At 42.7% G+C, this 26,185-nt stretch overlaps 1 protein-coding gene across 2 annotated transcripts in view; it reads left to right on the plus strand.

Annotated features, from left to right (window-relative positions):
• Positions 1-26,185, plus strand: part of LOC122399536 (protein tiptop) — a 144,251-nt gene that overhangs the window by 74,807 nt on the left and 43,259 nt on the right. For both annotated transcript variants that reach the window (XM_043400278.1, XM_043400277.1), the window contains exon 2: positions 15,205-15,336. In XM_043400278.1, coding sequence (XP_043256213.1) covers positions 15,270-15,336 — 67 coding nt within the window. In that variant the 5' untranslated portion in view covers positions 15,205-15,269. The remainder of the gene's footprint in view (positions 1-15,204; positions 15,337-26,185) is intronic.

Raw genomic sequence — 26,185 nt, forward strand, 5'->3', positions numbered from 1 at the left:
CCGCGACATTGCCAACATTTTGTCTGAATCTGAATAATACTATGTACATGAAATTTTTTAAACATTCCTTAAATATTTTTGCTTTAATTAAAATAAATGATCTAAAGAAGGTTAACCTGCAATTATTTTTATTGGCAGCATTAATAACTTGGTTTGTTCTTCAAACTTCATCGTTATCATCATTTATTACAGGATTTACTTTTTCATTCTCAAATAATTTACTCAGTATTTCTGCAGGTATTATTATTTTTGAAGTATATCCGGCATGCGATAGATAATAAATTATCACAGCTATATGGAAGCAGCCATAGAATAACCATGATTTTTTTCATAATTTTTAATTGAGCAGAACGGAAGATATTAAGAATAAACCAAAAAATGATTTTCACCCCGTAATTACCCGTGTAGTAGTAATACCGGGTTGAAACTCTGTGAAAAGGGGTTTTTTCAAACCACCTATCGAGTGGTATTAACTTCGTTCAATTTGATTTGGGGGCACTTTTACCATGCTTATTCGGCTGGACCCTTTGAATTCGGAAATCGGGTTAAAATAAACGAGGTAGAGATTTCCAAAAGGTTTAACGTGTAATTAAATTCAAAAGTAACTCCTACGTACAACGACAATTTTCACAAACTACTTTAATGCAAAGTGCACAATAGCGACATGCGAAAAATAAAAAATTCTTTTTCACTGCATTTATTTTACTAACATCAATGCCAAAAAGACTTTCCATTATTATTCAGAATGTACATTACATTCTTCCATCGCGTTCACCCAAGTTATATACAGGGTGCCCCGTAACTGGTGGTATAAGCTAGTAGAGGGTGATTATACGTTAAAAATTGAATCGAAAATGTAAAATACAATTTTTTCATATGACTCTTTATTTTCGAAAAAAATAAGTTTGAAAATTCGTCGAGTACGCGTGCACTTGGACCAGCTTCTGCTCAACGGATTTCATTGTAGATCACCTCCACTCTTGTTCGTAAACGTTGTCAATGGATCGATGAACAGATTTTCAGAATTCGTCTAATTTATGAACTGTTGGAACTGATGTCCACGTTATTGCAAACATAACTGTGCTCTCCTTATTAAATTGCATCGTACGTGTTCTAATGTATTGTTGTGCAATTTTAATTGTTTAAACGCTGTAATAATTGTTTGTTTTAATTGTTCAACGCTCGTCATGTTATCACTGTACACAATCACTGAAGCTAAATCAAGTACACACGTACTCGACAAATTTTCAAAAATAAAGAGTCATGACAAAATTTTATTCTATATTTTCGATTCAATTTATCACGTAGAATCACCCCTTACTCGTTTGTACCACCAGTTACGGGACACCCTGTATACCAGTATCAAGAATAATATTTTTACAGCCTGATGGTGATCTTGTTAATTAACCACATTTTATTTAATGATACCGAAAATTTTTCCGATGTAATGAAATACCCAAGGGTAATAAAATAGATGACGAGGGAAGCGAATACTGCATTGTAACGAGCTTTGTACGATGCAAAGCAAGCTGCACCGCGTCACCTTGCGTCCCTCCACGCTCAATGTGCGTCTCGCTTATCGTCGTCGCGAAATTTTGCCACGTCGAATCCGCTTCTTTTCTTCCCAAGAGCGCGGGTACGCAACCTGTTCGGCACTCTCGAGGAGGGTGAGGGGGGAGGGACAATGAAAAAAAAACCATCTAAGAGGCTCAGGTGCAGGTATCTCCGGCGTCCGGCTCGAGAGATCGAGTTGCTCGATGTCTTCTCAAATGCCTCGAGAAATTTAAAACGTCTAAGCCGTCGACTTTTCCGCCCCTGTTGCTTGATGCGCCCACCTTCCCTTTTCGCGTTTCACCTCGTCCCGCGTCGTTCTTTTAACGCGCGCTCCTTTACTCCTCGCTTTCCTGGGAACCGACGCGACGTCGCGAGCCTGTTCAAGCAGCTTCGGCGCAATACTTTCTTTTTTTACATTTCGTGCGGAGATCCGGATCGTTATGGATTCGTTTGCCGGACGTCGTTTCCCCCGGAAATAGAAAATTAAACGATAGAAGAGACACCGTTTCGAACACTCGAAAGGTGATCAACGGTCTCGAGTGCGACGAGTATACTTAAAATTGGTACGCCATATTGTTTCTGACGAAACTAACTTGATTCTACCGGGGTCAGACATGGAAAAAAATGTTATATAAATATGAGTTGTTTAACCTTTTGCCGTACAATGACAAGTCTGACACGTCACAAGTTCTTTATGTCAAGTGTCACAATTATGAGGCTACTCACTTATCATCACAAATCTATTCTTTCTTGTGGTTATTCCTTGTACGAACAGATTTCAACAAAATTAAATAGCATGCATTTAAAAAATTATTTGGAATTAAATCGCACGCCAAGGGATTAATGTTTTAATTGTTTAATGGAACAATAGTGGAATAGATCGGTAATATTTATGTCTGTTTCGTATTCGCGAATCGTATTTATTATCGGGAGCAAACTTATACCGAGCAACGTTCGGATTCGACGGGATAAAAAAGTAAAGTTTTTGGTCGTCGAAAGGACAAAACGGTCTGTTGGATCGAGGCGAGCCGCATGCAGCTGACTCGAAACCGTCGAACCAAGGACGAGCCGCTTTCTGGAAGGATTGACAGCTGCAAAGAGTCATCTTCACCGCGTCATCGTGATCGTCGTCCTTACGGACGGCACACCACGATGATTGGCTGAAAGCGCATTTGTTTCATGACGCAGCAGGGGTGAGCGTAAGACTCGCTCGTCCTGCGAGTGTGTTTGTAAAGGAGGAACGGGGGCGGCGATACGCGGCTCTCTCTTTTGTCGTATCGCGCGGGGCACACGTTGATAAATAGCTTTTGCAACGCGTAAAAAAGAATGGAATCGATTCGAAATCCAACACCGAGGTTGGAAGAGGAGTCTTGGAATGGTCGCGCGACCGGCGAGTGCGTACAAACCGTGGAGGACACAGTCTGCCAAACTGCATCGTGGACGCCCGGTGCATCCTGGAACGTTGCTTCGTCACTGGCCTTTGGGGCCTCGCCGATGCCGTCGAGGAAGAAACGCTTGGAACGAATAGGAGCAAGAGAGAAAACACGGTGTACCTGAAGCAAAGTATCTGTGGCGGCAAGGATAATAAATAATAAAGGTATAGGTACGGGAGATTGATGGCTGCACCATGACTGACGTTCCATCAATCATCTCTTCGCCCTTCTCACGCAGGATCGACCGACCGGCTACGTTCCAACTATCTCAAACTCCGTTTTCTTCTTCGTTCGTCTTACGACACGATTCCTTCTCTCTTTTACTCCCAAGTTCCTTACTTGCTCGCTATTATCGTACCGATCCTTATTAGCTCGATGCCTTTCGCGTTCCTCGATTCATCCAGGAAGGGACTACCTACCGCGCTCGATGCTTTCCGCCTCGCTGTCCCACGATGACTTTGCTCTTTCCGAATCCTCGCGCTACGGCGTCCATCTATTAAAAAACCAGGCTATTCTTTGGGGCCGGCTTTGGTCTTTCGCCTCCAAATTCCTCGAAACAGACGGACGATCGTTCTTTGATAGCTTTCATTTTTTTACGCCCTCTCGACCGGATATCGCATCAGGCTGATTTCGGACAGTCATACTAGGAAATTGTATCAGAATTTTCAGAAAAGATTATTTCACCGTTGATTAAGATTTTTTGTAAACTAACGATCGATTATGTACATTTCCACTGACTGGAAATATGAATTTTTCTTATTTGCTCGACATCGTTCAGGGACAATCTTTATAGCTCCGTACAACCTATTGCTTTTTCAATTACACGAGTACTTTAACGATTCTTCTCGAAGACGTTATTAATGTCAGTAATTGTATTCGTTATAATCATACGGCGGTATACTTTTAGAATTCATAAACTGTTTCGTACTTTGCTCCGACAGTTCTTAACTCTAGTTTCATTCGATTATTGAGCGTGAACTCGTACATTGCCAGAAGAATTGTATTTGTATACAAGATTCTTAAGGGGCCTTTCTACTTTGTGGGATTAAAAAATCGAATTTTTTTTTGCGTTTTCTTTTATTGTAGTATGTAGTCCCGAAAATATATCTGTCAAATATTAAATTGAAATTCGGAAAACTAACGAAGTCATAGCATGCTGAAATGTACCACGCGCAACTACATATAACAACTGGACGTAAAACTTTAAAGCTGTTTTTCTCGAAACTACATTTTTCGGCACTCCGTAGACAATAACACGAAAACTATTCAAGATACCAACATTAAATTTATGCAGTATCTTTAGAACTGGTCTCTCTATCGCATGAACTAGGTTAATTGCGATATATGCGATACTTTTTCTTTTATTAACAAAAAAGTTTTGTCTAAATAAAGTCTTTTATTACGCAGTCGGGTACCGTTTATAAAAATTGTTGTTCGTTGATCAACAAAAATTGCGTAATCAATAGATATGATGCGTTGCAAAAATGCGTAAATATAGTTAAATATATAATAAATATATCCACAAAACTCGGAATTAATCGCTCTTTGGTAGCCCGCAAAAAAAATCACACAGAAACATGTATTTTTCTTGCCTACAAAGTAGAATGATCCCTTAACCCTTTGCACTCCGAGAGTCTTTATTAATACCGAATAACTAGCAACACCAATTCCAATTTTGCAATTTGATTTCTAAAAATAAAAAAATCTTTCTTATAAGTAAAATCCGAACCGAGCCACGGTACTTATTATGTTTGTCGGCATGGCGGCGTCAGCGGAGTGCAAAGGGTTAACTATGAAATAATACGTCCACCTTTACTGAATTAGTTTCTCCGCGCGAACACGAATCTTCGTACTTCTTTCTCCCGATACCGAATGTGCCTAAAATGAATTAACGATGCATACGATCGATAACGATCGCGTGAAAACTTTACGAGAAAACAAAAAAACTGGAAATGTCGAGTCCGTGACTAGCGAAAGACACCTAGAAAGTTGTATCCATACATGGTGCGACGTGCAATTAGGATGGGTTATACAACGAATTTGAAATTCCGGTTTAAACTAAAATTTTAGTAATCGTTTGCTTTACGGAGATATTAGAACTAAATAGCCTTGTTATACAACATTGTTTAAACCGTTATCGTACAATGACGAGTCTGACTCGTGACAAGTTCTTGATGTCAAGTTTTACTATCATAAGGCTACTCATTCGTAGCCAGCACCAGCTTAGACGTTGCTGGTAGCATTAAACGTTTCCCTGTACAATATTTTTTTCTATCTGACCAAATTCGAGATGCATAGAGAGAGGGGAGAGAGAGCTCCCTGCATAACCTAATAGTCGCAGATGGGTAAGAACATGCCACCCCGCGCCTCATTACCGCCGGTTGGCCTGGATGTGTGCGCGTGTTCCATTACGCGGATGGTCGTTTGAGCGATCGACTCGGATCGTGGCGAAGCTTTCCTTCGGATGAGATTGGGCTAGTCGAAGAAACTCCTAGCTGGCAGGAACGCCAAGAAGAAGAAACGATCGAAGGGGAAAAGGGAGAAGAGAGGACGTGATGGAAAAGAGAGAGAGAGAGGGTGGGTGGGTGGGAGGGAGGGAGAAAGTGGCATAGGGTGGGGGCAAGGTAAGTAGGTATAAAGGAGCGTGACTGGACGCGAGTTCAATACGTGGCCCTCGAGCACAGCTGTCACTGACATCGCCGCAATTCGAAACTGACCACGACAGCTAACCTCGGTACTGGCGGACCACAGCGGCGGAAACTTATACCAGCCTTCCGATTGATACGTCCCGGCCACTCACCATACGCCGAAGGGGACGGATTAGTCGGCGGGTGGCAGCCTTCTCCGTACTCTGTGCTCGCCCCTCTCTGCTTCCACCCCCGCTCTGATCCCCCGATCGCCGACGACCGGACCAAAACGACGCGACGTTCGTTTCTTTTCCATCCTTCCAGACATACGTGCTCGTTCGTCGCGATTCTCTTCACCGTCTCAGAGAGCGACGATACGACCAAGTTTCCGCGCGAACTACCGAATCGCTTCGAGACATCTTCGATTTCCAGTCCCGTTCCTTCCCAGGTACGGGGCGGAAAAAATGCTTTCGTCCTCCATTCAGCGCGAGGAACAAAAGTCTCGAAGGACGCTGTATTATCATTGCGATCGTACGAATCGCATCGGAGCCTATTTACACGCAAAAAGATGCAAGATCAACGAGAATAATGTACCAATGACTGAAGTCAACATTGAAACTGAGACTAAAACTGAAACTCAAACTTGGAACAAAATGGGAAAAAAATGTTTTGTCATCTATTTAGCATGAGAAACACACGTCTGAAAGGAAATATATTGTTGTTATTATACGGGCTGCATGAGTGCTCATTTGCACGCAAAAAGATGCAAGATCAATGAGAATAATTTACCAATGACTGAAGTCAACATTGAAACTAGGGCTAAATCTAAATCTTATCTTGGCCCATTATTATTTATCATGTTTAAAAGATTGTTTACCTGATCTCAAAATTTTTGAAAGGATACGTTAAAAGAGCTAACGGAAACAGAGTATTTGTTAACAGTAATTACTCGTCGAATGTCTTTATGGTTCGACGAGCTGTAATTTACCAAGAACGTAGAAGGAATATTCGGAGTTAGGGATACGTGAATCGTTCGCGAGAACGAAAAGACAAAGAACGAAAGAACGTCGAAATCAAGAGCGAATCCTTTGGACTACCTCCTCGTTCTCCTTAATTAAAGCTCTCGGACCCCTCGAGAAATTTCCGCGCCGGTGGTAGTATTCAAGAGAGTTCAGAAGGCGAGAAATCCGACCGTATCGAAGTCTTCTTCGACCGGGCGTATTCCCCGCGAAAAGAGGATATGCCAGAAGGTAACGTCGAGGCACAAAGTGAAGAAAGTAACGACGGGGAGCCCGGGCGAGGTGCATGTCGGAGGGCTGTTTAACTTGCCAATTACTAGAAACACTGGGCCATCTAGGGGAGTATTAAACGGGCTACCCACCCACGGGTTTAGCCCGTCTCTCGGGCTTCCCCTCGCGAATACTATCCCTGACAAAGGAGGAACGGGGGAACAGGATCGGCTAGCCGAGGATTTCGCGAGGACGTTCCCTTCGTCCTGTTCCGCGTCTATAGACACCAAACTCGGCATAACGGCGGTAGGAAGAGCAGGCGCGATATTGCGTCAGACTCGACGATGCTCCGGAGAACGAGACCGGTGGTCGTTACGACCTACAGAGGGAGGAGGGGTGGTTTCAGAGCAGGAACGTCGGGACGTTTCGGGACGTTCCAGGACGGCCGCCCAGGGACGTTTCCACGCAACGAGCGTGCCTTATCTTCGCTATACTTTCTGCAATGAAACGCAGGGGGGCCAGGTAGTCGCTGTCTTTCTTCTATGGGTTACAGTTCTGTTCGCCTTCGACCCTGCTATAGACTTATTTCGTAGCAAATACTGTAGCGTTGGTCAATCGAAAAGAGACGGCCCTAGGCCCTGGGTTTAAACGAGAGCAGTTCTCTTTTTATTAAATACAGGGTGCATTTTCAATGGTTCAAAAGCTTGCTGTTGTAGGAAGAAAGGGAGAAGGGAACGTTTCGTCGAGTACTTGCGAGAGAGCGTAGCCCTCTACTGGCGAGCGCGGGAAGTGTCACCAGATGTAAAAAGCATAGACTAGCAATGGAAGATTTTGTACTTATCCAACTTCAATCTCTCTTCGTGAGAGTAATACAAAGAAAGAAGAATGTTTTAGTTAATTTCTTGGGGCAGCAGAACACTTTGTTTTCTCTTAATCGTTCGATCAGAGGTCGATACAAGTAATCGAACTAATTCCACCTAGCTATTTACAAACTGAACTCAGTATCTGACGTTGGACCTTGTATTCTAATTCTGTAGACACGTCGTGTGGTAAGTTTCTCTAATCAAGAAACGGCAGATATGCGTTTAATTTAAGTTTCAAGCTTGCGTTCGGATGCAAGGATGTTATTTCGAACAACTCTTGCGAAGGTGCATGGATGCGTTAAAGACTCGCTATAACTCGAAAACAAGGTCAAACGGGATAGTTTAAATAAATACTATTCTTACTTTTAGTGGTGTAACCGAGCTTGCACTGATCCAAGCATCATAAAACTCGGACACGATATCAATGAAAGATAGATTTCACGACAATAACAGTTTCTTTTACTCCGAAGAAGTTAGTTTACTTTTCCAATCGCCTGTGTAAACGTTAATCGTTCGTAAATGTGGCGCGGTACAATAATGATTAGGAAACATCGATGAAGTCCAACCTCGATTCATGAGACTTAATTTATGATATTACTAATATTTATGTCTCGATAACGAATTTACAGAAAAATGAAGAAATTACGGCCGCGCCCGTTATCGAACGACGCGCGTGTGATCGAGTTGGTCGCTCGGAGCGAGCAGGAAAGAAGGAACGTGGCAAAAACTAGGGGAGACTTGACGATTTATAATCGGTGAAGAATGAGCGCGATCGCTGGGAGCCCTCGACTCTCCCGTGTTTTATAAATGTCGCGAGGCAATAAAGACGCTCGATGGATTAGCCGTGAGCCCGGCATTCCGAGGCAGCGGATTCTATTCTGGTGATTTGAAACCAGGCACGCGCGTCCAATGAATCAATCGAAGCCTCGGCTCTTTCCCCCGTGTCTCGGAGCTTTGATCTCCCGAAGACGTTTAACGTCCGCGAAGGACACACGTTTCCGAGCAGACACGTCCAATTCGCCCCTCCAACGCCTGCCTTGGGGCCCCAATTTTCGGCCATTTGCCGAACCATCGTTTACAAAAGTTTGATAAAATCCCAGTCGAATAGCAAGGCTCCTCCATTCGTCAGTAATATGCTAGATAAAACTAAAGAGCGTAACTACGTTACAAGGGCAACGATGCGAATAGTAATTAGAGAAGATAGCGGAACGTTTATTATTATGAAAATCTCCTCGTCTCGCTGGGCGTTGGAGTCTTCGGCCACGGACCGCCAACGCGATAAATTTCGGAAGAGAAAATCTACGTACGGGCGAGAAAGAATGCTTTTAACCAACTTGCTCGGAACGGTCGACCCGTTGAAATTTGTTTTTTTTTCTTTCGCGCGATCGAAAAATTGGACCACAACGAGAGCTCCAAGTACTGTCGGCTTCGGTTTTACGATACCACCCTGGGCCGCCGCGGCGTAGCCGCCCCCAGAGTCCCTCGGTGAACCTCGATCGTTCGTTTTCTTCGGCAACGGCGTGACACGAACACGCCGTATCCCCGTTGTTCCAAGAATTCACGTACGCGTCATAAATAGTGCCCTGCTCGCACTCTGCCCGGGTTTCTCTTGCCCCTCTGCCCCTTCGATTTCTCGCACGATCCGACGTTTTCCAATATTCCAAACTGCACCGATTCCATCTGGGGTCCCTCCGAAGCTTCTTCAACGTCTCCCTCTTTTTCTGTCGCGCCTCCTCTTCGACTGCTCTTTCCCCGTTCTCGCCTTCCTGCTTCCCCGAGTATCGATCCACCTGTACGCGCGAGCTTTTCAACTTTTTAGTCGCTCGACCGGCGAATCGACGACGAAATCGATCGAACGAAAGCTCAGTACGAACCGTGGCGCTCGAATTTTCACGAAACTTTCCAGGCGAACAGGGATCCGAAATTATATACATACGTACAATAAATATATTCTTCTTTTAATATATAAAACGTGATCAGGGTATTTTTACGTTTTTCCATAATAATAATTTTTCAGAGCCTCGAACGCAATTTCATCGTTGTTCGTTTTTATCTTGTTTTGACCTTTAGAAACGCCCCTGTAAAATATTTGTCACCAGTGGATACTCACCCTGCATACGTAAAGGCTTATTAGAGAACCCTGTACCTAAGCTCTTGAGGGGTGAAGAAGATAGCCTTTGGGTTCAATTAAGTTGTAACAAGTCGCGCGATATTATTCAAATTTTCGTCTGCTTCAACCACGTAATTAAAGGAACTTATTTTGAAATTAAGTACTTCCAAATATACTTGTCGGTAAAAGTTATCGAAAATATTTAAATTAAAGCTGAGGGTTGTATATTTGAAAATGTAAAAATGAAATCAGTAGTCAATACCGGACAGACTTGCTATACATACTATTTTTATGGCTTGATTGCCAAATTGCCTGGAATCGAACGTGCATCGAAATATTAAGTATTACAGACGCGTTTATCTAATATCTAAGACTGTAGGAAACATCCTCTCCCAATTGTACTCTGTCTGTTTGATTATGCGAATACTGTCTCTGCCTGACCAAGCTGTCTCGTCCCGCGTGCAATATCCACGGAATTCGTGTCTTGGGTTCTCTTTTACCGTTCGTAACTACGACCACATCACCCCACTTCTCATCGAATCCGGCTGGCTCAACATGACACAAAGGTGGATCTTACACCTCCATTGTCTCGTGCATAAAGTCCACGAGTCAGGCAGACTTTAAATTCTACGCAGGATAATACACTACACCTCCAAATTTCATAAAAAAAATGACGTTCGATATACTGCATGCTGATCAACGCCATCGATATATGGAATAACATTTATTATTTCATCCAAAGTCGATAAAACGTAACGAAAAAAAAGTATTTGTGTCTTGAAATGTTAAAGTTTCATTAAACCCTTATGCTGTAAAAAAATTGACAAACATTACTTCTCGTTTTACCATTTTACACGAGCCTCTCTCCTTAAGTTGTTGCAATTAGCTAACACCCTATATAATCGAAGAAGCGGTTGTTTATTATACTCTGATCTCGTATTCGTTATTTAAAACGTTTATTTATATAAGAATGTTAAGCATTTCCGGTCCCGGAGGTAACGGGAAGAGGTTATCGCGGCTGATAGAATTGGCGCGAAACATTTTACGAGCATGCGCAACGTCCTCTTTGGTCGTTTCTCGTTCACGGCGTGGTTTTGTTGTGCGTCGACCTTTACCTAACGGATCCCTCCGAGTCGTAGCTATCCCCCTTAACTTCGCTCGGCTCCCTCGACCTCCCTCGGAAACCGCCACCGCGCAGCCACCCCCGTCGCCAACCCTGACCTGATTTATGGGATTCTCCAAGTGTCTACCCTGCCGACGCGCGTTTTCGAGCCTCCCTTCCCCACGCTTTCTCTACGGTCTGGGTTGTTCGAGCGTAGACAGCTGGCCGGCGTTTCCACGAACCCGCGCGCGTTCACTTTTCGACGTATCCGTTCCGTTCTCTGTTCCGGCGCGTCTCGCGTCGTACCGCGCGGAATTTAAACGATACGCGCGCTCTAATACGGTTCACGCGCGTTTCTCCGGCCCCCGCGTTCCGACGAAATGGCGCGACCAGAGGACCGTCGAGTAAATCTTGGACGTTGAAAGACGTCGGGGAGCGAAGGCCGAGCGATTCGCGCGTCGTTCGGCCATTCCTCTGACAACGTTACTCTTCGCACCCCTGTCGCCCGCTTCTCCACCCCCTCCGTTTTCCTGGGTAGATACGGCCAAGTAATATACGAGCCCTGCATCTGTTCCCCGAGTGACGCAACGTCCCGCCATAGATCACACCCAGGCTTTTAGAGAGTGAAGGCTGTTAAGGAGAGCGGAACAGAGAAAGAGAAACAAAGAGAGCGAGAAAGCTTGGCATGGCAAAGGGAACAAAGAGCAGGAGGAACAAGGACGGGCATGAAAATTCTACGACGCGCGAGCGAAACGACGCGACGGGGACGATAAAGGCGAAGGAAACGAAGACCAAGGGACGAGAGAGTACCCACCACGGAAAGAGAGACGAGGAGAAAGAGAGGCTGACAGAGTGACGTACTGTTACCGTTAAACTCGGCTGCAACGTAAAGAACACGAACGGGAGTGCGGCTGCGTCTCCGGTGTGTCGTGAGACGACGCCGTGTGCCGGGTGCGGGACGATAGAGGTAAAACGTAAGAGCGGTTGCTGCCAGTCAGAGCTCTCTGCTAGACCAGGCCTCGCCGAACTATGGCCCGCGGGGCAAACCTGCTCTGTATAAATGGCTCATCTACGTTTAACGCTAGATTTACGGAATCAGTCCGTTTCAACGGGTACCATTCTTCGAGCCACGGAACTCGTAAATATCATTTCTTAGTAATTCGCGTTGAGCTCGATCGATCTGACACTGTAGCGCCCGTTTAAATGACCACAAATCTGTCCGCTCAAACGTCCACGAGTTATCCCCGTCGTTCCTTGGAATTCCTAGCTCGGTGTTATCTACGACCTGCATCGATGGACTGCTGTATTTACGTATCACTGTCTGCACTATAGGCGACCGATTCCTGAAATAAACCTCACCGCGTAAATGGCCGCTTCCGGTACCGATCGTTGGCCATTTAACGCGTTCACTGCCAGATAAAAGCTTGTAAAATTTGTTTCGGTACTTATTTTCGTAACATTGTATATTTTATTCATCGTGTAGTAATTACGAAAGCATCAGCAGTCCCCCGTCTAGCTATCTCGCTTGGTTCATTCTACAACAAACCGCCATGTTATTATAAGCGGTATCCGTTTCGTGGATCACCGAGTAAAACGTTCCAAAGCATATTTCCGCGTGAATTCGGGAAATGAACCGATTCGCCGATAGGTTTCCAAGAAATGTAGGTTAAGGAGAGTATCTCGTGCAAAAGAGAGCCCGAGAACGGCGGTATGGTGGCTCCGAAGGCTAGGGAAAACGAAAGGGAAGGGCGTCGTGTCGCGTCGCGTCGGTGCGATACAGCGCGACGTAGAAACCATTCAGCCAAGATATACGAGCGAGAGTTTGTTTGCGCTTATGGCCTGCGTCTGGAAGGTGGTACGAGAGGGACGAAAGGGACGGAGCGGGGTTGCCGCTTTATCGGAGCACCCTTATGCCTATTATGCCTCCTCATCCCCCATCCCCCCGGTGGTGGTAGCGCTTTAACGCGGCCATCCCCTTACCGCACGCTCACGGCATTTCGTCGTTCGTCGTTCGGTTGACCCGCGCGCCTCCCCCCCGACCCCCCGTCACCCCGACACCGACACCGACACCGACGCCGACGCCGACGCCGACGCCGACGCCGACGCCGACCGACGTCCACCGACGTTCACCGATGGCCGGGTGACGCGGCGCGCGAATTAAAACGCCTCATAAATATCTAAAACAAAGGCGGCCGTTTTCGAGGGCGTACGCTGAAAAGATATACGGCCGGTTAGGACGGCTGTTAACGGCCGGATAAGAGTGGGATCGAGACGCACGAGCGGGGAGGAAAATTGGTCGTGGATGCACGATTCTCTAGCCACCCTTTGGAAAAACGCTTTCAAGAGGGTGGAGATCTTTTTGCGGGTCGAAACGGTCCGGACGCAAAAAGGAAGAGCAACGTTCGGAATGGCCCCGTTTCGGTCGATGGAAAAGAAAAATTTTTACTGGGAACAAGTATCCGTATGTTGATCTAACCGTTCGCGGTTCGAAATATTTTTGATACTCCGTTTTAGCAGGACCGTGCACGACTCAATTATTTTTGCGTAGAAGTTTTCCCGTAAAACGAGAATCCGTTTCCTAAAGTTACTGATAAAGTTCAATTTACTGGAAAATATTTAATACAAACGGAGCGATAAATTAGAAAAGTATATTTAACTGTCATTAGAATTTTAGATTAGTATATCTTCTTACAGATTTATGAAGCAACCAAAAGCGAGATGCGTGTATTTTGTTTTAACAGTGGTAGCTCGTATTTAAGGAGTAATCTTTAAAAATGTTATATTCTTGAAAATAATAATCAAATTCTTATGCATGTAACGAAACATAGGCTGTAATACTTTTCGGAGGTAGCGTGTATCTACAAATTTTTCATGTATCATTTAAGTAAATGGATTTTTTAATCGCCGTTTACGTGGCTGATTTTGTGGTTTAAAAATACATTTCCCAATGGAAAAAGTTGACTTTGGAACTTTTTTCCGTGAGAACGCGCAATCATATGGAATTTTCTTCCAAGAACCGTCCCTCGGGGGAAGTCGCCAAGTGGCGACTTTCTCACGGAAAATCGAGCTATTAAAGAATGATGGGTATCAATTTTGAAGTATCGATTTTTACCAAACAGAGGACGTTATATTTCTGATATTTATTTTACTATTCTATTTTTAAATTTCTCTTGTCTCGTTTCTCTTGTATTACCAAAGGAACATATTATTATTATTCTTAGTTGGAGAATCCTTTGGCACAAAATGCATAATGTACAGGTATAATTATAATACAAGAATAGAAAAAGAAAACTATATCGTTTGCTCGACAATATTATATGTGTCATAACATCTATACTTCACCCCAACCCATCGATAGTTGTATAATTCATATTTAACTTGAAATTATTCAAATACTATTATGTATGACACATAAAATCAGTTCGTGGTATTCAAATACGCGTACAATTAATACATTTCATAATTTTCGAAAATACCATCGAGCACGCGATATCAACATTAATGTAAATTACGAAAATATTACACTGTTTCTGTAAGTTGGTCTTGGTAAATCGTACAAACCGTCCAGGGTTATTCGCCAGAACACGGCCTCATTCTTAGCATAATGCAACCCGCCATACATCACCAGTGACACTTTGAATTATTGAAAAATATTCTTGAATATGTATTCTTTTCATTAAAGGAAACTGCTAAGATCTTTCGTTCAATAGTTCGTTTTCGTAGAATCTCTTATTGTTAGATATACGTAACATCGTTGCGTGAACCGTAACATGGAAATTAGCAAAATTTTATTCGAATAATAAACAAAACCTATAACACCAACGTGTAGCAATTTATTCATCGTGTTCATTCGATCGAAAAGATATAACTTTTATTTTTTATTCTAAAATATAACATTCTATTATTTAAATTTTTACTTTTATTTACTAAAGAATTTACAAATACAAGAATCAGAAACCTTGTACTGGAATGTGGAATAATAAAATTCAGGTTCGGATAAGAATGGACCCAGAGTCCGTCAGTGCGAGGGCTAATTAGGTGTCGCGTTTACTATGATATTTAAATGTTCGACGTATTTGTTGCATCTTCCCGTCGCGTGTCGATTAAATAACTATTGTTTAGAATGTTAAAATGCATGGTACGTGAAAAAAATGTCAGTTTCTCGAATGTCGTTGAATCGCGGTTGATTGACGCGGGCGGGGCTCGAACCAATTCTTGGATCGATCGTCGACGATCGCGGTCGGAATAGGACATTTCTCTGACCGTTCTGACTTTTTCTCTTTCAGGTAAGTAGTGGTCTCCGATCGTTTGAAAAGCGAGCGGCTAGCAGCCGCCGCAACGGACGGGAGACATGCGCAGCAAGCAGCAGCCAAGGCCTTCCTTTCGGTGGCCGCAGCAACGCGGCGATAATCTTACCGGTAAATATCTATTCTCCAACGCAACATATCGACACGCACGAACCACGCATGCGTGTATGTTACGCACGCATTTTTATTTTGTATCTTGTTGCGCTTCCCGCGTCACGACGCGATCCACGAGTCGTCTCCGCGTACCTTTCTTTATTCCTCTTTTCAGTGTCGTTGTTCTCGCATGGAATCGTAACTCGCGGTCCGGATCAACGATCTATAACCGGGGGCCACAGACGTAACGGGTTTTCGTACGATAGATCAGACGACGGGTAAAAATTTTGGATTCGCCGCACGTTAATTAAATATAAAATATCTCAACTATAGAATAGCGTTTTGCGAACGAATACGTAAACATCTGACTGTTCGATCGAATAAATTGCTATGCGTTGGTCTTATTTTTGGTTGTAATTAGAAGAAAGTTCTGTCCATCTTAGCAACAGGATAAACGTAATTAAAAGAAAATGCAAGATCGTATTAAAATTAGTTTAGTTCCAACAAAATCATCCGTTGAAGATTTTTTAATTTCTTTTTTTTTGTTAATCTATGTGTAATCAGTGACGTTGGTTGCTATTGAATGCATCAATTATTTATTTTCACTTGTCGTTGATACGACTGTTTAAACGAGAATTATGAAGTATGTGGGGTTATTGTACAGTGTTGCGGTCGTGTTGGATACATAGAACGCTGCCATAAAATCTGGCGCACTGCAGGTTTGATGAATGACAGAGTGGAACGTATGGAGCTGCTCGGCGGCCAGTTGGAAAGATTCTCTTCATGATTTCAGCCTCGAAACAGAAGCATAGATACGAAAGTGTTTCTTCTTAAGGTTAGTTGAACTACTTTTTGGTAGGAATCATCGAACAACAGGTCGTTACGTCTGTGGGGGAAAAATAACGTGATGTCGGTACAAAGTTGCACTGAACGTACAATAATCGTTGCGTCTGTGCCCCTTTAGACGAGAACTCGTCGAAACGTCAAGCGGTCGACAAATTCAATGAACGTCATTCTTGAATTGTTCAACGATTCCGATGTTCACGCGTATCCTTGCAACGGACAAGGACGAGAATATTTCACGACGCGAGCTTCATTGACCTACATCAGTGATTCTTAAGCACTGCGCCCCCAACGCAATGCCACGAAAGATAGGCGAAACAAATTTTTTCCATTACGGAGTTTTACAAGCAATTTATTATTACATTCTTCTGATGTTGATTATTCAAGATTAATAATTACGTCAGGTTTCGTTTTTAAAAATATTAAGAGACACTGATGTTCTGGATGTTTGCGCCAATTCCTGCACGCACTTGTTTGTCGCTGTGTCGTTATTTATAATCGTTTTCAACTATTATTACCGGTCACGCTATCGAACGCAACCGTAGTGTTTGTGAGAAAATTTACGTAGCAGTAACTTGGGCAATTATTTACACTAGCGAAAACCTTGTCGATGATTTTAACCTTACCGATTAATTTTTGTTGGTAGTTTTACTTATTCTAATTAATGATTATCTCAGGAAAGAAATCTTGAATCGATCCATTTTAATCTGGATGATCAGGATGATGTACCCCCTCAACCTTTAGCTGGTATAATCGATCGCGTAATTGGTTTTGTTGATGTTTTCTAAGGAATAGAAAGTACAAAGAACTCTTAAACTTTATTGTCTTTAGTGTCGATCCTGAGCGACTCTATGAGTCTGTGGCTCTTATTTTCGAGAAAAAATAAAAAATGTGGGGATCCTGGTTCTGTCGTACAGTGGTCGCAGGACAACGAAATACTCGATCCACCTGCGACTGGATCGACGTACGCGAGCACGTAATCGGCGCAACTGGTTCTGGTCTTTTGGACTCACGAAACGATAATCGTCGAACCGAGCCGCCGCGCCGTTTCCTTCGCTCGCTTTCCATTCGAAGCGACCCTGCCGCGCGTTCTTATGTGCCCGCGACTGATTTACGACTTCTCCGTCGCAGATATCCAGCGAAACGTTTTGATGGGAAATCGTTGTTCGGTTCGACGTGATAATCTATATTCGCGTATGTTCGGTACCTGGTCGCGCGATAGCTGTCCAGGGTCTAACAACAAGAACCGACGCAGACGGTACGCGGCTCGAGCTTTCACTTTGTCGACAAGGAGCGCAAGATTTACGTTGCCGATGGACAAGTTCGATTCGCGGACTCACGTCGGACGAAAGTCGACGATGGTTCGACTTCGATCGAAATCGGACGGAAGATCGTTCGTCGAAAGGTGCGGTTTCATTAGCGGTTTATCTAGTCCAGCGATGGCTAAACTTTTTTAGGAGTGAAAAAAAAATCTTTGTGGTCTGGTATAATTTATCGTAAAGAGCAACAAAGACTCGAAAGAATTTCTGAAAGTTCCTCATAATCTGCGAGTTCCATTTTTTGTTGCAGATTCTTTTCGAGGGTCGCTAGCGATGCATTAAAAAGATCTATTTCATCCGTACGTGATTTATACGATGACATAAATATGTATAAATAATTAGAAGCGTTTAAAAGTAGAAATCAGAATTTATTATTTAATATTTTTGCAAACTCTCTTTCAAACGTAAAGTTGGTCATTCTTAACACTTTGGACAATAATAGCATGTTTCAAAACATTTTTAAAATCTTTTGTACCGAACCGGGAGTACTGTTCGAAATATTTATTATCATTGAAAATATTTTTATGTATAGAAATAAAACGTAAAACAGATCAAGGTAATCGTAAGCAATGTACGCCAAGTTTATTACCGAACGGATTGGAACGCACTGCCTGATATATAATGTAAACCTTCATTGACATTTTGTCTGTGTTTTAAGTTTGTTTTACTTTTTTGCCAAGTTTAGTGTTTCGACTGTTGTTTCTCGAGTTTTGCGAAAAATCATCATCATTTTTTCGGCGGGGAAGCGATAACGACATATTTGGGAGACACTCCGAAGAAAGATCCCGCATGAATTTTTAATTTCCAGGCTATGCAAAAAATGGGAATGTTTTCAACATCCTTCTCTGTTACGTGGTCGAGTATTTTTCGCGATGTCCAATCGGGAGAGAGTTGACCGGCGCGACGCGGCGGTTGGCGAATCGAAGAAAACGAAAAGTCGCGTGAGCGGGCAAGCAGAAACGAGGGGGTGGAACGATCGAGGGAGTCGGGGATCGAAGGGAGCGTGGACGTCGAGGACAAAATACGGGATCGAACGTATCCGCGACAGAGATCGGACGTCAGCCAAGAAGAGTGTATAGATATATAACGCGCTCAGGTAGACAGGTAGTACGCGTGCACCCGTAGGATGGAACGGTAATAGAAAGAGGGAAGGGGAAACTGGGTGGAGGGAAAAAGGGGGAACGGAGAACGCGCGAAGGGCACATAAGTCCGCCGCTGACATCGCCGCAATCCTCGCGTCGGGCTCGAGTATCGACAGATATTTAAATGAATATTCCTCCGCTGTTAGGGGCCCGCTCTTTGAAATCAAAGCAGAAAGTACAACGGTTCATTTAGACGTCCGCCGATATTCCGCGGCTGCCTGGACCCTGGCATACAGGATTTCGCTTGTCACGTCATTCGTGGGTTATCGTCGAGACCGGCACGACCCTCTGCTAGGGGCTATCGGAGACGGGAGTCGCGTGTCCCTCGACGACCGCGTTTGTCCGGTGCACGCACCCAGACTTGTACCTTGTCGACGGTTATCCGCTTGCTCGCGACGATCGCTCGATATCCTTCGCCCGTCTCGAGTACGACCTCCAAACTTCTCCCGATCACGATCTTCCTTTCGATTTTCATATATTTCACCTACTAGTACCTCGATAAGCCCGACACACGAGCACTCTGCAGGGTTAATAGCTAATTTTTACGAGTATATTCATCGTGATGAAATGGCAACGTTTTCTGTTACGACGAGTATACTCGTCATGAAGAAATGGCAACGTTTTACAGTTTGCTGTATAAATTGTAGTTTTAGCAAAAGCTCAAATATATATGTTTAAGTTAAGTAAATAAATAATAGTAATTTCATTGCAACGTAATTTTGTATGACAACAGTCACGCGTACTCTGTGTCCGACGAGTATACTCGTCATCGCTTAATTTAGATCGCAACGACTAACTGGTTAAAAAGATAACGAGCGAACCGAAAGGAAACCCACCGTTTAAGCTTTCGAGAGTATGTCGTGTCTTTATAGAAGAAGAATTCCAACGTTTCCCCAACATTCCAGCTAATTTCATCGGGAGGTCAAGCGACACGTTCGTCAAGCTCGCGTTCTGTATCATTGTTCGCCAATAGTAGTTATTCAGGTTCCGGTTCATTGCCCACCAATAAAATTGCTTTTCAATTGATCAGCCGAGCAATTAAAAAACTAGCAGATGGAAGCTCCAAATTGAGTTCATCCGGTGGCCTGTATCTCAATGGCCTCTCTGTACTCCCTGGGAAAATAGCCTCTTTTCTAGCATCGTGTCATTGAAATGTATTCGTCACAATAATGTGAGCACGTGGAAAAATACTAGAGTATTATCATACTATTTTGCGCGTTCTACACAGAACTTGTACCTTCTCTTTCGTTTTAGATCGTTCACTGGTGGGCCCCGAGAAATAACAGCGTGGTCCACTAGAGGTAGGATTACTAATCGGGCTCTTTTAAGGGTACTTCTACTCTTCTCGAGATGGTAAACCGACTTATTAGACGCTTTCCTTTTGGCCCTTCTCAAATCATTATCTTCTTCTAAAGAACGCCTTTCGTACTTTTTTCTTACAAGACAGAGGTGGTAATCCTAACTGGGAGGCCATATTGCCACCGTCGAAAATTGTTTTTCGACCCTTAATAGGTACCATGAGTGAAAATTCAATTGACAGAAATTTTGATGTTTCGTTTTATTAGTTAAATTTTATCTAATTTTCCTACAGATAAATTTGTGTCTTAAAGAGAATATAGTTTTATTTTTAATATTACAATTTAACACTTTCACTATGGAACTAAAACAATTAATTCCCAAGTTGAAACGTTAAAGAAAATAAATTTGAATGGGACCGATGAATTTCAAGTTATGTAGTTTATAATTGTCTTAAATCTTGATCTCGTAAATAATTTTATGATTTTGGTCTGGCGGTTAACGCATTGAACGATAATATTATAATTATAGCGTGTGGGTGAAAATTCATCCATAGTAACGTACCAGTAAAGGGTTGATGAATCGATTCTGGTCACATTGATTGAAAATCGATTCTTTTAGAAAAATCGAAAATCTGTTTGCGGTGAAGTTACTGGTCGTAGAGTGTGAAACACCTTTCCCGGCGTGGTATACGTGGGTGGGTCAGTAGGGTTGGCGTAGAGGTTACGCGAGACACACGCACGCATGGACATTGAAGAGGAGAGGGAAGGGAGCAGTTTGCGTGAGTCGTTAAGCGATGCTTAATGCCGCCGTAAAACGCACCAACGGCAGCCTCTCGGCCCATCTTCGCCTTTCACGAGCTTCCGACGTACTTTGGCTCCCGGAACCGACCTCCTCGTCGCGCGATACCGCGTCTTCGTCGGCAATAATCGCCCGTCCTTTTCGCCAACAGTTTTCAATTTACGTTCGTTCGCCTTTCGACGCGATAAAGTACAGTGAATTCTGACCAAGTGTCAGTGTCATCGAGCGTACATGTTACAGTTACAATGTAATTTTAGCGAAAGTATACGCTAAAACGTACTGCGTTCGCTTTTCAACGAAACCAATCGGATTATCAATTTTTCAAAATCTTCGTCGATCCTATCAAACTGGTTTTACGACTAGCTATAACAATTTATATTATACAAGGTGTTCGGCCACCCCTGGGAAAAATTTTAATGGAATTTATTAAAATTTTAATAAATTTTAAAAAGTTATTAACGTTTAAAATTCCGCCCGTACTGAATGTTTTTCTAGAATGTGGGTAGGATTTCGGGGATAGGTCTATTCACCAAAAATGATTGTAATTGAGCCCCACAACCGAAAATAGTTTTTCCAGAACGATTTGAAATTTTTTAATTTTGTTGAAAAATTTCACACATTCTCGAATTTTTTTCTTGAAAGTGGGTAGGATTTCGAGGGTATGTCTAATGACTAAAAATGATTGTAATTGACCCCGCAACCGAAAATAATTTTTCCAGAATAATTTGTAATTTTTTTTTTCGCCGAAAAATTTAAGCACCTTACTACCCCTTGTCGATTTTTCTGAAAAATTTGTTTGACGCTCTTTGATACTTTTACTATTGTAGGAGTTATGGCCGTTTGAAAATTGGACCATTTTTATGGGGGTTTTCTCACTTTACGGTGTCAAGGAACAACTTTTTCAATATTGTTAGAATTTCTACATATTCCCCAATAAAATACGCGTTGTTTGCATTTTGAAAAATTAAAATCCTCCAATCCGTTCAGAAGTTATGCCATTTTAAAGATACACATTTTCAGGGTAGCATTTCTGACCTTACATTAGATTTTCGGTGAGGAATTTTTTTCTCGAAAATGCGTAGGATTGCCGGGGGTACGTGTAATGACCAAAAAGGATTGTAATCGATCCCTGAAACCGAAAATAATTTTTTTAGAACAATTTGAAAAATTTCGCACCTTTCCGAATTTTTTTCTCGAAAATAGGTAGGATTTCGGGGGTATGTCTATTCACCAAAACGATTGTAATTGAGCTCCACAACCAAAAATAATTTTTTCAGAATGATTTGAAATTTTGTAATTTAATTTTTTAATAACTTTTTAATGAAACTTCAATCAACAAATTACTATTCTTGATTTTCGTCTTATTTTGGCCTCTAGAATCTCCCATTAAAATTTTTCCCAGGGGTGGCCGAACACCCTGTACACTAACGTGGAGAGGACGTAAAAAAGTAAATAAAATTCTATTAATATTTTATTCCACGCGAGCGCGTATATTCTGTATGTTTCTCATATTCGTAAACGTCGTAAATACTAAATACATAAAATCAGCAGTCCTCTCATTAGATATTCGAGTCACTGCCGGCCACGTATCGGAGATAACGCCGAGGCTCGTTCCGAGCTAGCAATTCCAGGAAGTGGTAGGGATAACTTAGCGACACCGTGGAAGAGAAAAATGGTGACAGTTTGAAAGGATTCACTGTACCAGAGCGTACGATCGGCGTTGATTTTACGAGAGTGGTCTTGTTTCGTTCTGAAGAGGAAGAGAAGGCGGAAAGGAAAAGCTGAGATCGTTATCCCGTGCGCGTACAAGTCGAGATATACAAATGAACGGATAATTTCAAAGTACAATGCGCCGAGCATAATTTATTTCTCTCCGCGATTCAGAGAACGATCGATTCGGATTAACCTTTCGCTTGGCGCTTCCGCGAGCGGTCTTGGACGATAAGCCGGAGCCGCGTCTATTGTGTGCGTGGCGCGAAACGATCGTATTGTATTCGTAAACGCGATGGGAATGAGGTTAACGACGAAATGACTCGCTGTACGAACGCGCGCGTGCACGCATTTCCACCAACACGCTCGCCTCGCCGTCTTCTCTTCTGTGGTTGCCAAACTCTATTCAACCAAGGTACCAATATCGCTCGACGAATAACAAATCATAGAAGAAACATATAAATTTCTTAGATTTACCTCTTATAAACTGGGTGGTCCTGTAATAATAATAAGGGCAAACATAAACGATTCAACGTAGCCATTTTTACTCTAAAAAATTTCATAATATATTTAGCTCTTCTTTTTTAAGCGACAGTCATAATATCTAGTTAAAGTGGTCAAGTTACTTTGTATTTTCATCTATAGTGGACGAAACTTTAATCCTGTTTAATTGAGAAACAAGTTTAATGAATTAAAAGGCATCAAAGTCATTTTGAAATACGAAAGTTCCTTTGCTACACCGTGTCTCTTTAGCGATCTTACAGTTTGAACAAGTATTTGAAATAAGACTAGGCAAATGATCCGAAGGAGCTGTAGGGAAGTTATAGTTTGTAACGAAAGTGCAAAGTTTTTGTTCTGGTGCAGCAGCTTCGTGTAAATAGGTAGGAGATTAGTCGCACGTGCACTGCACGTTTCTCGCAACAAGTTCGATTAGATCGTAAAACTGCTAATCTCGTCGATCGCACCACGCGTACCGAACTGATTTGTCTCGCGAGTAGTCTCGTCGGGAAGACTGACATCTATTTTATGCGATAAAGAATTTAACTATAATATATTTGATAATATTTACGTTATATTCACTGATATAATTTAAATTTAGTATAGCTGAACTGGGCTTCTTTTGTTACGACGAAGAATGCTCGCCATTACACATTTTTAGATTCAGAAAAATTTAAATATTTTATTAAATTGGTATTCACACGTGTTATTTATAGTATTTCTTTGAAATAATTTTAAACATTCCCCAAATTAATTTCGTTGTGGTTTTCCTTATCACAGTATGACTCCATAACTAAAAAAAAGACCATTATTATTTGATACGTCTTCTCGATATCAATTTTATTTTCATGATGTTCCAAGATTACACAGTTTACCTTCCTCAAACTATTTTCTTACGCAAAAACACGTGTTTCCATTTCATATGTAACAGAAATCTTTATATAAATATAAAAGAGTTTATAATTAGAAGCTATTGTACATTTATGCATACGTCTCCAAGTAGTATAGCCAGATATTTTAACACCGGGAGTACATAGTCTCCACGTTTTTTTCTGTGACAGTGATGTCAATAAGGTTTGAAAAGACTCCGCATTGCCACTACAAAACCACATAGCGTACTCGACATCTATTGATTTCGCCTATTCTATCATTTTAATTAATCTTTCATGATAATTGTCGCGAGATCCATCTAACGCAAACTTTTCTGTAACTCTGCGTTTCCGTGTGCTAGACTCTCTCTCTTGAATGTCCAATTAGACAACAATTTTCCTTAATCTACCGATTTCCTTGAGTAAGTTGTACAAATTAAGTAATTAATTTAGAAGTTGAACTCGAAAGTGGCACTGTTACACAACGACGTTCCACGATAAACCAACGATTTGTACGATAACCATGCAGGTAAAAACTTATTTTTATGGAAGACCGTAGATATTACTCAACCCTCGTAGAAAAAGATTAACTTTCTGTAAATTTAATAACGTGTCACAATTACGATAACATTCTTAGAATGTCAGGGTCGTGTACTCTGGATTCAGTCACACTTTAGATCAGGGACGTGTCATCTAATACTTCCATGCAAAAGGATTCGTTAAATAAACAAAGATTAAACTTCAAGTTACTCGAATAACGGACAAAGCCTGACACGTAGGATAGTCTCGATCGGAAAAGTCGAGACCGTTTCGCGTTCCACGAGAGAAACCCGCTCATCCGCGAACCGGGTACTTCGTAAACGAAACGCGGGAACGAAGAAAGAGAATATCGCGCGCGAGTGAAAACGCGATGGAAGGAATGATGCGAGGGTGAACGGGAGTGAAGGAGGAAGGAAGGAATGAAGGAAGATGCAACTTTACTCCCCGAGGGTAACATTTCGCGTGCTCTCTCTCCTGTTCCGTCGGTGCTCTCTCCCCCCTTGGTGTTTCCGCGTGTAGTCCTACTAGCAGCATTTTAATCCAGCGAACCGACGTCACTCCACCGCCCCGAATAATCAGCCCGAAATTCGTTGCGAGCGTAGGCAGGCGAATTGTCGCGAAACGCAACAAAAGAACGAGATATTAGCCGGCTGTGGCTGCTGGCCGAACTGCGCGGCCGGGGACAGACGGGGAAAATGTGTACGACCGACTGCGGGGAACTACTAGGGCTGACATTCCTCGACCGCAGTTGATTTCGTCCTTCCGGGCTTTCCACCGACGACCACGACCGCGCGAACGACCACGACCAAGAAGACGACCAAGTAATTAGGCCACGCGTTGGTGGAGAACTGGATGTCCTTGCACTTTTTCCCCCGCGATCTCTCTTCTCCTGTTTTATCACGATCGAGATCTCGCGCGCTCACCGATCGATTAATAATCTCGTTTTCTAGTCGATACGTTTGCATACACCACCGCGCGACTTTGATTAATCGTCGATTCATTCCGGTACGAGAAATATCAAGTTTTTCCTTTTTCGCCTTTTCAATTACGCGTCGTCACCGTGGTAAGATATGCAAATCGAAAATTAACACTTTGCGTTCGGCCGACGGCACCGGAGCGTCGCAATATTATTGTGCGCTTGGCGTGTCCACTGGGAGAGTGTTGCTCTCTGTGGTGGTGGCTTGTTGTTGTAGGAAGAAGTAAACGAGAAGGAAAAAAAAAAGGAAAGATGAGGCGTTTCGTCCTGGGCCTGTTAGATGCTCAGGACATTCGATTGTCGGTCGAGGAGTGTATACATATACAGGAATAGGTGGACGATCGTGTATTTGAGAGAGTGCGTAACCCTCTGCTGGCGAGTGCAAGAGGTGTCGCCACACTTTCGATACGAGTCTTTTCAATTTGTCTTCGATACCGACTTTCAAGATGAAGGTTTAGTCGATGAACCTTTTGCGTCCTTCGAAACTTCGACAAAATTCTATATTTTAACGCGTTTGCATACAATTCCACGAAGAACAAATTAACAACTAACGCAAGCATACAAAGAATACGATTTCGAGTTTCCAAGCGATTGTCTCCTGATTCGTTCTTGCCCAAGGATGGAACGAAAGCGATCAGAAGAACTAAAAGCGAGATGCATCATCTGTCTTGTACCGTTATTCCCTCGTTTTTAGTACCTTTGACTCGTTCCTACTTTATCTTGCCCTTGTCTTCGCAGGACTGAAGCGAATCAGAAATGTGTGGAGAGAGGGCCGAGTTCTTATAGCGTAAATCGAGTTGGATTTTTAACGAATAAATACTGTGTGTCGTTGCACTCGATACTCTACCACCTAAGATAATTTTGCGCATCAGC

This window comes from Colletes gigas, unplaced genomic scaffold, assembly GCF_013123115.1.
Source record: "Colletes gigas isolate AHSC1104 unplaced genomic scaffold, ASM1312311v1 Colletes_gigas_Sc00014, whole genome shotgun sequence".
NCBI lineage: Eukaryota > Metazoa > Arthropoda > Insecta > Hymenoptera > Colletidae > Colletes > Colletes gigas.